This window comes from Argiope bruennichi, chromosome 1 (assembly GCF_947563725.1).
Source record: "Argiope bruennichi chromosome 1, qqArgBrue1.1, whole genome shotgun sequence".
In the NCBI taxonomy this organism is placed as follows: Eukaryota; Metazoa; Arthropoda; class Arachnida; order Araneae; family Araneidae; genus Argiope; species Argiope bruennichi.
Genome location: NC_079151.1, coordinates 127831159 through 127843913, shown reverse-complemented (window position 1 = coordinate 127843913; position 12755 = coordinate 127831159). Strand labels below are relative to the sequence as shown.

The following is a 12755-nucleotide window of genomic DNA, read 5'->3' as shown; positions in this document are numbered from 1 at the left end:
CCTCCTGACTTTATTTTGTTTATAATTTAAAATCGTCAATTCTTTCATTTATTTCTATTATTCCATGATTAACTTTACCACTACATTTATGTATTAAGCATTTCCTTTATTGAAAAATTCTGCTACATTTGTCTTTAAAACATGAAACATTTTTTTAAAAAACATTCCCCAAATAAGGAAATCGATGTGATCTACTGAATACAAGAGAAAATCACGATATCTATATACATCGTTTCGCCAACATTTACAGCTTCTAACACAATATGAAAATAAACTAAAAGTTACGTTTTAGGCGCATTGCTGAAAACCGTAACACTCTTAATTTATCTTCGCATTGATATTTAATATCCGAGGAAGACAAAAGCTTCTGTGAATACCTCACTTCTGGAAACAGATTGTCCAAGCAAATTTATGGTTTCTTTCCCAAACGACCCAAACTTTTTTCTTCATCCGTCCTCCACACTCGGAAAAAGATGAAGAACCTTGAAAAGTCCTCTCCGATATGTAGTCCTGAATAAATAGACCTCCGAGAACAGTACCGAAATAAACTCATGCTCAATCAATTCCACCGATGCTAATGCAAATGCTTTACGGCCATAGGTGATGGATATTTACGTCAAACATGGATTGAAGTGAAACTCAACTTCCACGCTCAATTGTTCTCTAATGCGTTATTTCGACTCGGCGAACAAACGTTCAGACGTGTCCTCCCTCCTGCCTTGCGTCACTGTTTTGAATAGCGAATGGCTTGCTGCTGCACTCGGTGAATGGTTATTCAACCGGAGATCTCGTTCTCTTTCTACACAAGATTTTGCTTTCTGCTCTTTTAATTCAATTACCTTTTCGCTTGTTTTTTCGGCTTCTTTCCACAGGTCGGTTTATTTTTGGACGCGCAGTCCCTTGCGGACCTCAGGTCATTGGGTGCGAGGGTTATTATGGGTACAGATTGACTCTGTTTTCCCGGCCAGGAAAGATCGTGACGAATAACTCAGGGAAATAAGGACAAATATGCTAATGCCATCTCTTTTGTCCCGTCTGTTTGCTGAGTCTTTTGGTCTTCAGCATAGTAAACAACGCCGTGGGTACGAAGTGCTTGCGGAGGATGGAAACGGAAGTATGCACTTGCTTTTTTGAAGTGATTTTTAGTTCAAAAGAACAATTTCTTTCTCCTGTAGGTGTATTTTTTTTTTTTAATTTTTTTCCTTTTTCAAATTGGTGAACTTTTGGTACTTGGAAAATTATGAAAGCTTTTTAATCCTACACTGTTGTTTTGTTCTCTCCACAGGAAGATTTATTTTCCTTGAAATTTTTTCTATTAAGATCTTTGTAAAATTCTCCTGGAACGTTTAGAACAAAAAGTATTCGCGTGTTTTTAAATATGGATTCGTAAATTAGTATTTATTGAGAAAACAAATTTAATGACATAAATTACTATCATACGAATAACAACCCTGTTTACGTATTCTTTCGGTTCGAGTTTGAGTTTCGATGCTAGAGCCCCATTTTTGTCCTGAGGCTTAAGTAGAAGTAGATTTTCTTTCAAAAGAATTTTATTGAAAAGTAAGTCTGGATGATAGAGTTAATTTATGACATTCCTAAGTATTAATAAAGAAGCAACAACACGCTTTTGTTAATATATATTTACATATTCACGGGATAAACAAAATATAATTAAACAATCGTATAATCAAATTTGATATAACATATATATTTTGTTTGTAATTAAAGATTTAATCTATACAATGAGGGAAAAATAGCAGTTTTAAGTAATACTTATTGATTTGTAATTTAAGTCTCAATAATTATTTATCGTAAAGTCTATTTTAAGTCTTAATAATTATTTACAGTCATAGTTTAAGCTCATACAATGCTTGTTTTCTTAAGAAAGGAATCCGAATTACAATTTTTGTGGCGACAATTGGCGATCGCCTAGGGTCTCCTAATGGTAAAACCGGCTCTGTGAATGCGTGTCACTGTATAGTAAACTGTTCAAATATAGTTTATTCGACTGCCTTATATGTATGATTTACTCTCACCTTATACTGATAGCATAATCTCTCTTTACCTGCCAAACAGCTAATGATTCTTACTTAAATTCCATTGACTAGTCAGCTTAACCTGTGTTTTAAGCTTATCTTGAAAGTTAATAAAACCTAGTTTAGATCATTTTGAACTTATTTCATCTCTAAGTACTCTTTCTTCTGAGCTTAAAAATTATATTATATAAAGTATTCTAATATTTCGAAACAGCTTAAGTGGAAATTTTGTCTAATCATATAATAATATCTTTGATGTAATTTAATTCCTTTGTCCTCGGAAAACATCGTACATTTTTTTTTATTTCTTCTTTTTTTTAAGTTGAAATCTTTTAATCAACAAATATTTAAATTTATGGTATAGAAATTCAGAAAACTGAATTCCGTTTTTCCTCTCTTATTATATAAAATGTAATAAAATTATTAAAAAAAATTAAATCACTATTCTTGTTTAAAATAGAAGGGTATAACTGAAAATGAATGAAATATTTTTGTTGAATTAGATTCTTAAGTTTTTGATGCACTATAGAGAATATTTAATATATTCAGTCTTAAAAATATTCAACACATGATTTGACATCCTTATTGCTTTTTGTTTCTTTATCCATGATTTGCTTTATTTCCTGCAACACATAAATTATTAAGGATTACATTATACTTTCTTCTTTATGTTTCAAATGCATCGCATTCCACCCCTTACATTGCTGGCCAAAAGCATCTACGATGAAATTAAAGGGACTGTGAGAATGGAACATATCATGAACTTGTTTCCAATAAATCCTGGAGAATATTTGTTGCGTACCCCCCTGATTCTTCACCCTCCCTCCCTTCTTGCATTCATTTGTTTTCCTTTGCTTTCTGATTTTTCTTCCTCTAGTCTCATTAAAATGAAAGTACCATTAAGAAAGGAGAATTTCCCACAGTGTGTGCTGCTGTTTGGCAGAAGAACTTAACGCTGAGGGAGGGGGGGGGGTGCAACAGAAGGGTAATCGCGCTGCCACTGATCAATTGATTATTACCCTTTCGAACTTAAAAGGGCTCGAAGAAAAACACTCGGAAAAGGGATATAATATCATAACAAACGCCATAAAGAATGTTAGGAGGGGGCGTCAATAACGATTTACGGATTTCCCCCTCCACCCCTTTCTTCCTCATCACCCCCTTCGCCAGTGGCGTTCGTAATGAGATATGCAGCTGGCCGCTAAGTCTACTTGTCCGTAAAGATCAATAATCGGTAAATGACGTTGGTAATAGCCATCATGTATCACTTCGCTATAAAAAGGGAGTTTTTGAGATTATCGCTACTTACACCTCTTCGCCCACCCCTCTGGCATGGTCTTCCCTTCCCCCTCAGCCCCTTTAATATTTCTTTTTCTCTCGAGTAGCATTCCTCCTCAGCCCCCTTTTATTCCAACCCATATGCTAGGGGAGCTGGCTTGCCAATGTTCTTTGTGCAGTCATGATTGGCTGAATCCCTTTTGCCAGCTATTCCGCGATATCATTTTTGCTGCCGTCCCCCACCCCTCTGAGTGTACACCTTATGTTTCTTTTTAGCTATTATATTATCCTCCCCCCTTTCATAGTGTAGGGAACGTTCAAGCGATTTCGTTGGCCATTATGGTTGGTAATACCTATAAATCTGTCACCATTTTTGTAGTTGCTTAATTGGCAGGAAGAAGTTAATGGGAAGTCTGTGTTCCTTTTCCTATGCTGGATATCCCCATGGGGTTGGCTTCAGTTTTCAGAACGCCGGTTTTCACGCCGAATGAGAGGAATTTCTGCAAGTCCTTATTTGTTTCCACTTGCCACCGAGAAAGATGCTGGACGCGAGGAAAAAAATAGATAAATAACTGCAGGGAGACATCGAATCTATTTACTAATAAGCCGCGATTCTGCGAAAATTTAATATGGATTTATTCTTCCACTCTTAGTCATTTGAATAATTAGTGGAGTTGAGCGGCAGGCATCATGTCGTGTGTTTTTGATACAACGTGCAAACGATTCTGCCGTTTTGAGCAACTAATGGCAGTTCGTTTCCGGTTTGTGTTGAAGAGGCGCATCGTTTGTGTTTTGCTCTTAATTTGATGAAGATGAATTATCGATCAACTTCAGCGCCCTGTGACTCGGGTCTTCCTGAAATATTAAGTAATAATTATCAGCTTTAATTAAATTAATGCACGCTAATTTCCGTTGAATAAAAATTTATGAATAGGGATTGTTAGCGGGAAATATTGCTTCATAAAATTGTTTGAAATCGGTTTTAGCAATATAGAATAGGAAGCAAAAGTATGAAATGATTTGTTTCGTAAAATTTAACCACATGTAATATTTGAAATTAATTTATATTAAAAACTGTTAACTTCTCAGAAAATAAAAAGTGTTTTCTTAGTATAAATGTTTGTTTTTCCTTTTTATTGTAATTAATTGAAAATTCACAATAGTTAATGTTATGTCCTTTATCACTTTTGGCGATTTTATTTGGCGAATGATGTTTTTAATCTATTGTACCACATCGAAAATATTCAGTTAAGTTTAATTAATGATGCTAGTTAAGAATAAATTTAATTTTTGTTTATAATTCCTTAAATAAGATAATTCTTAACCTATTGCAAATGCTAATGCTTGTTGTTAATGTTGAAGAAAAGCAGATGCTAATGTTTGTTAATAATGTTGAAGAAGAGCAGATGCTAATGTTTGTTAACAATGTTGAAGAAGCAGAGTGAATAGTGATTGAATGAAACTGCTCCACAAACATTTATATTAAGTTTATTATTGATTTTTCATTCTTTTTAAAATCAGATATAATATATATCCTTTAGTTTTAACTTTAGTAATTGATTGAGAATAGTTTGAAATGAAACTTTTATGGAATGAAATCAGCCTGTTGTTGACTAAAACTTTTTTTCTGTGCAAACTTTTGTTTTTCGCATTTCATTTCAACTGTCAGCACATTCTTTGAGGGTTTAGTCGAAAGATAATACTACTTTTGCAACTTTAAAAGAATATTTTCAAATCAGTGCTCTATCTACTCCTATTCATGCATACTGTTTGAATTGAGTTTTTTATAGCATGTATTTATCTGCTCTTCTTTTTTTTTTACTGCATGTGATTTTCAATTGCCCAATGGATACTAAATTTTAAGTCTTTTATTTATTATTTTTTTTCCATCCGTCTTTCAGCCGTAAAATTTATAACGGAATAAAAATCATCCATTTCTGGGACATCGAGAGAAAGTTTATATTTATGATCTGTTCCTTATCTTTGCAGAGGTGACAATCAAACTGTTGCGGGAGAAGGTCAGGGAGTTTGAAGACAAAGAAGAGTCCATTGTACAGGTAAGTCTGCTCTCGCTTGATTCTTCCATAAACAGAATTCCTGATTCCGTGTTGTTGTCTTAATGTGACTGCGCTCTTTGCTGCAGATCTGTTTTTGTATATATCATAACACGTTAAAATGTAATTAACAACAATTAAGGCTTTCAACGTGTGCTTTTTGCTACAAACTTGTCCTTATACATGTAATATTTTAAAATTTGAGTAACCATGTTGGAGAAGAAGCGGAAATTTTAATGTGATTGTGCTGACTGCTGCATATCTGTTTTTGCATGTATCATGACTAGTTAAAAGGTTGGTAATTAACAAAACTTAAGACTTTTAATATACGCTTATTACTACAGTCTTGCCTTTATATGCTTATTGCTACAGTCTTGTAATACATGAATATTTTAGTAAGTTTGTGTTATAGAAGAAGCTAGAATTTTAATGTGACTGCTCTTTGCTGCAGATCCGTTTTTGTTCATCGTAACTCGTTAAAAGGCTAGTAATCATGATAAGTGATATAATAGTTGAGACTTTTAAAGTGTCAGTCTTTTTGCTGCAGATCTATTGATGTATCGTATAGCTTTCACAGGTTAGTAGCCATGCTAGAAAAGAAGCGGATGTCTTTATGTGACTGTGCTCGTTGATGCAGGTCTGATTGTATATATTGGTGCACATTAAATGCTGTTATTAATAACAATTACGACTTCGTTTATGCTCTCTTTTATGTATCGTAACATGTTAAAACATGAGTTATGTTAACCCTGTTAGAGAAGATAGAATTTAAATGTGACTGCGTTCGTTGCTGCAGATCTGTTTTTATTTATCGCGACTCGTTAAAATGCATTTAAGTAATCATAGTATAGGTAATCATGCTAGAGACATAACAACTGGAACTTTTAAGGTGACTGCTTTTTGCTGCAGATCTGTCTCTATGTATCGTAACTCATTACAAGATCAGCAGCCATGCTAAAAAAGGAGCAGAAATTTTTATGTGATTGTACTCATTGCTGCAGATATGCTTTTTTATGTATGTGAGTTATTAAAAATTGATAATTATATATCTGAATTAAAGTCAACTCATTTACTAAAGCTATGTAGCAGCAGCAAGAGTAAAATCAGAGACGATTTATACTAAAATGGAAAATAGTGGAATTTTAATCGAATCTAGTACATCTTTATGTCACATGTCCCAAATACCCCCCCCCCCCAAAAAAAAAATGTTGCACAAATTTAGCTGCTTATTAAAAATTTATATTTATGTATTCATTTATTTATTTATTTGCATTTTCTACAATGGCAAAACATTTTCCTTCCTATTTACTTTCTTTTATTACATTAAGTTTTTCTCTGTTATCTTTGCTAGTTTATATCTTCTTAAACTTTCACTATTTAACTAAATATCTGTTCGCATACGAAGATTTCGCTAGCAGCATTTTTTCTTTATTAAATGCTGTTTATTAGTTATATTTATCATAAATCTTTAAATATTTATTCAAAAATTATGCATTTTCGTTGAAATTACTCATGCGCTAATGTATTTTATTATTTCGCCATTTCTTAATTAAATGATAATCAAGTTTTAGATTGGAAATTCCAGAGATTTTTTCATATTTTTCCTTTTAATTTTAAGTCAATTTTCTAATCTATTCGTAAAATTTGGAAATTGTTATTAAATAGCAATTTATATCCCCTCCTTTTTGGAAATAAAATTATTCAAAAATTATAAAATCATTAGAGTGGTCCACATTTTAATATTCAGGACAAAAGTAATAAACCGACGCATTTTTCCAACGTTGGAATTTATTTTATTGAACTGATAGAATCGTGAATCACGATGATATTTTGATATCATAATCTCATGCTAATCATAAGTAGGCATGTCGTCAAACATTGAATTGCATGTTGTCTTTCGCTGTGTATTGTTTTTTTTTCTTATTGTAAGATCAATGGAAAGAGTTTCCTAAGTTAAAATGGCACTGTACATTTGACAAGTATCGCATTAAGCATGAATCCATCTCATTATTTTGGGTTATGATAGTTATATAAATATTTATTAACTGAGATTTATATAAATATAAAAATCTCAGTTGCAAAGAGAATTCTAAGCCTAGTGCTAACGCTCTTTTATATATAATATTTACATTGTGGAGGATAGATTTATAATGTATATGAGCATACAATTTTGCATTTTTGCCACCAGAGGCAAAATTGGCGCTGGATAGAAAAATAAACATAAAAAGGGAACGATTTTTGTGATTGGCAAAGCAATATTTAATGAATATTTTAATACAAAAAATATATTTAACATTTACAGATTTTAATATCTAACTTAATATACCTGACTTACGCTACAAAAAGTTGTGTTAATCAGAATTATGCATATTTTCCTTTGCCTGGTCTTAATCATTGTGTATTTTGCTTGTATGGTCATTTAATACCACTTATGTTCCCTGTAAATATAGATTATTTAGTCTTGTTGAAGTACCATGTTGTTGTTACTTAAGGCACTTGTCGAAATCAGCGAATTTAAGCCGAGTTAGTTTAGCAGCTTCTGAGGGTAAAAGCCTCTGATCACCCGAGGGCAGAAGTAATCTTCTAACTCATATAAAGATGACACTCACACACTCGCTTGCACAACCCCTTTTTATAGGTGGGGGGGGGGGACTCTTTCACACACCTCACAGATAGAACACAGGTTAAAAAAAAATCATGCCCGAACCAGGACTTGTACCCGGGACGCCCAATCACGGGGAAGACGCATTTCCCCTATGCCATTACATAACAGGCAGACAAATAGAGACTTAATGGATTCTACTATCGATCATGTCGTTTTTTGAATAAGTTTGATACAACATGTTGAAAAGAAACATATTGAACATATTTCTGTAAGCTAAATTTTTAAAAAAGGCAAAAAGTTTAAATAAAAGGAGGGAAATTTTTAAAACAAAGTTCTGAGTTGTAAAACCAGCAAGTGAATTGCATGTCTAAAAATCCCGTTAAATGTTTAAAATGAAACTTAACTGCATTTAAATGATTTTTTTGTGTACATCAAATTTTAATTAGTTCCGTAAAATTCTCTTTTAATAAGTTTTATTTAACTGTCCAAATTCAGCTAATATAGCCACTCATGTTCCCTGTTAATGGAAATAGAAACTTGCATTTTTCTTAAGTTCTTCATAAATCCATTTAATATAGTTTAAATAGTATGTATATGAAATTATGTTTCATTTAGAGCTCAGTAATAATTTTTTAATTGGCCGCTGAACACTTATATTTTAATGAGATTACCCTACAGAAACAATAATTGCTCGACAGCTTTCTTGATTGCACATTAATCCAAATTTCACAAAACCGTGCAGATTGGCGAGTCTTGCAATCAATCCTGCCTCCTCTTTTCATCAAGCCATCCTTTCAATGAGCCATAAATATTTACCAGGAAATCAGGAAACATTTATCGATGAAATGAGCAACCCTTCTTATTTAACGAGCAGGCATTGAATCGACGTCAAGACGAGCAACGATTGATACTCGGTTCTTGGGAAAGTGTCTTGGGGTGCTTATAAATTTTCTTCTACGTCCTCCCCTCCCGAGGTGTCGCTCCTTCTGCGAAAAGGATCGCTCGTCAATTGCGAACTTTATTGTGTCGTGTACTTCTCGTGGATCGAGCCATTTAATATCCAATTAAGTGCGACTATTTTGACGCTCGATTTGATGAATTGGGAGCTTTTGTTTCCCCTCGTTAGGGCTGCTTTGAAGAAATATGGAAGTATTTATTTTTCACGACCGGAAAGAGCTCTTATTTATATCCATTTTATTATTTCCATTCAACTTTTGGGAATAATCAACAATTAGTAAGTATTTTAAAGCAATGCTGAGTAGAGATTTGAAACTTGATTAAAGAGAAAAAAAAGCTGCTTTTTAAAAAAAATTCCTTTTTTGCATTGCATGCGATGCAAATACCTTACCAAAAGATTTTTTTCGCCTCTTTATATGGATAGGTATATACCATTAAAGTATTAAAATTTCGCCGGGACAATCGCTTGTTTATAATTATCTTACAGTATTCTTTTTTATTTATCACTTTATGAGTGATAAAACATAACATTATATCATCTAAACAGTATCATTTAATGCGGATGTGTCTGCCTTAAGGCTGTATTTAAATTTTATGTTACCTTATTGGCTAAATCATTCAGTATTTCGGAATTCCTTCCAAATGCGTTAGTCAAGTTTCCACTTAACCCTGCATTGTTAAAAAAAAACAATAAAAATTCAAAAGAGATATTTTTGAAAGCTAAGACCAACTTTTACTGCTTATCGGTCAGTGTTACATTGTGCTCTTTTAAGCCTAACTCTAATAATCCAAAGTAGCATCTAATGTTGTGCAATATTGTTTTTCAATATTATACAATATTGATCCTCAATATTATACAATATTGTTTCGTAATATTATACAATATTGTTTATATTGTATAAATCATATAATTATTAAATATTGTTAAAAATGCATACTGCTGCATATATTATTATCGATACTATTACAATATTGTATTTTAACTATGAAACATTTTCATTTAATAAGCCTGGATTATGACTGTAATATGTAAAGAAACATTTATGGCCGTGCATGATAGAAAAATTTGCCTTTTTTTCCCAATTCAAATCTTAGCAGATAAACCAGTAATTTTTATCTTGAGAGATAGAATAATATGAAAGAAAGTTTAAAAAAGACTAAGGATCTGAAATGGGTGATTCGAAATATGATGTATATTATTTTCTGTAAATATGCAGATATTCTGCAGATAAATTCTCATTTATCGGAAATTCTATCAGGAATGAAAATGAATAAATGTGCTTTATAAATATGATTTATGTTCCGTTCCCCGGAAATGATTCATGCTGCTTGAATCGACATTGAAGATAGAAAAGGGGAGGGGGGGATTATTGAAATGCCTGTTAATGCCTGGAATATTTTATTTAAATCAATCTCTATTAATCTACAAAAACTTCTACGCTCATAGCGACATCTGTTGTAATTTATGAAAATTGAGTAATTTTGTTAGAAATTCTATTTTAAAAATTATATTTAGCAAATGAACACCATCATTACATATTTTAAGAAGACGAACTTATAAACCCTTATAAATAAATAATTTTTTCTATATTTCTTCATTGTTAAATATTCTTTTATGGCAAGATCCCGTATATGTTTTATCAACCTCCCATCCAATAAAGCCCTTTCCTGAGTAAATGGCTTGTCATAGAAATTTTACAACAAAGCTCTACGTATGTATAAATAAATGCATTAAACTCACGCAGGAGAATATGGTACAAATCACTCTTGTAAAAGCCGTGACAATACTTCTTTCCCAAGGAAACGCATTAAGATAGCAAAAACGAAGGGAAGGGAAAAGGTATCGCTTTAGCTGGAGGGTTCGGTCTGCCGTTTTCGGCCTTTGATTGGATTAGAGGCCGAGATTGGCGTGAAAATGGCGTGCAAATGGCCGACCGGAGGATAAAAATGCCCTCTTCTATCCCTGAAACCACCTTCGGAACGGCGCAGGCTGGCGGGCAAAAGTACTCCTTCCCAACCGTCCAGGGGACAATCTGCTTAAATAACTAATGAAGCCCGCATCCTGGCGACTCGCTATCAATAACTTCAATCCCGCCAAGATACCTCTATTTGAAAAATTCAACGCCAAGATAAATTCTTGTACCCACAGACTACAAAAGAAAAGAGGGGCTTAGGGTGGATGGGCAAATCAAAAAGGAAACAGGCGATATAGCTGTATGGATGCCCAGGTATATTTTTCACGGTCCCTATACATGCCCTGGGCATGACCTGACATGCCTTTTTCCTTGTATATCTATATCAGACTTTTATTTTGTACACTTACCGCCCTGTTCCAAAAACGAGATCTCTTTTAAGGGGAGGAGGAGGGAGTCCACTAACAGCCATATCGAATGTGAGGGGTGTAAAGTATGGTAAAAGCCGAGAAAAAAAAATCGAGCAAATGCTCACTTTTAGTAAATTTTTTATATCCTCTTTTGGTGGGAGTGAAAATATCTCGTGAATCGGTCCGTTCGACTAAGTCACATGGGGGCAGTCAAAGCTGGGCATAAAGTATGGAAGGGATAGGTTGGGGAGTGATGGAGGGGGGGAGGTTTCTTGTAATATGCTCCACTTGTGAGGTGCTCCATTTTCAAATAAAGAATTTAGAAGGTTTTCTCCGTTATGACTGCGGAGAAATAATAAGTGTGCGAAAAATCAGCCCATACGACGTACAAGTTTGTATTATTATTTATGTATTGCTTTTGATTTATTGCACATTACAGACAGGCATTTTGTGTTTCCTTTGGAATTAATTGCTGGTCTGTTATAGTCGACTCTTCCCTATGAAATGTCCGAGCATTTGTGTTTCTGTAAATGATTCTGGGACGGTGCCATCACATGAAATCGAGAAAAGTGGTCCAACCCCTCTTTCATAACTTGGATTCATTCTACTTCAGTGAAAAATAGGGACTCATTTTATTCAATTCCCTTTTAAGTATTTCTAAGTTGTAACGTAAATTCTCGAACTGCAGATTGCGAAGGAACATGAAATCACATTAATATATTGCTAATTCAATATCAAAAACAATAAATTTATTTAGTGACATTTTACCGTTTGTTTACTTGACTAATATACTAATAATGATTTAAAGTTCTTTTTGATGCATTTTTTTTTATTGAAACTTATTAGAAACAAAAGATGATTTATTCTTATTTATTTCAAGTGCGATATAATATTTGGATTTTATTTTAAATTGTATTTTGTTATATATATTCTTTTGCGTCTGATTTATGAATAACTTACAAGACATAATGCAAACAGGTGACACAGGAACTGACCTCTTTAAAGCAAATTGACCTTTATTGATTGATTAAAACACAGTTTCAATCAATAAAGATCAAGATTATCACATTTATTTGCAAGATACAAATTTTAGTATACATGAAGAAATTATTTTAAAATCTAAGGATTTTTTGAAAATTTGATTTTTAAATCAGATTTGTATTTTGATAATCCCCCCCCCCTCAAATTCAAAATAAAAAAAATAGTATAATTTATTTATAAGTAATAATTTTCTATCAGTGACATAGCGGAAGGGAGGTAGGATATTGATCTTATAGGACGCCATCGGAATAAAACATTAGTGTATTTATTTCATTTTTTAAAAGAAATATCTCGAAGGGAGGGAAAAAAAGGACATGCCCCGGGCGCCCATTTCCCTCGTTACACCACTGTTCGCTCCGTTGAATTTTAAGAATCTAAATATCTCTATCTTTATTTTTATGAATTAAATGAAATTAATAACACTTGAAATATGCTAAATTAACAAAATATTAATCAGTTTC

The 12755-nt window shown here is 33.0% G+C and overlaps 1 protein-coding gene across 3 annotated transcripts in view; it reads left to right on the top strand.

The window, feature by feature from the left end:
* The window catches only part of LOC129977480 (homeobox protein cut-like 1), an 826328-nt gene that overhangs the window by 742593 nt on the left and 70980 nt on the right, over positions 1-12755 (top strand). For all 3 annotated transcript variants that reach the window (XM_056090683.1, XM_056090600.1, XM_056090770.1), the window contains one exon: positions 5304-5371. In XM_056090683.1, the coding sequence (XP_055946658.1) occupies positions 5304-5371 (68 nt within the window). The remainder of the gene's footprint in view (positions 1-5303; positions 5372-12755) is intronic.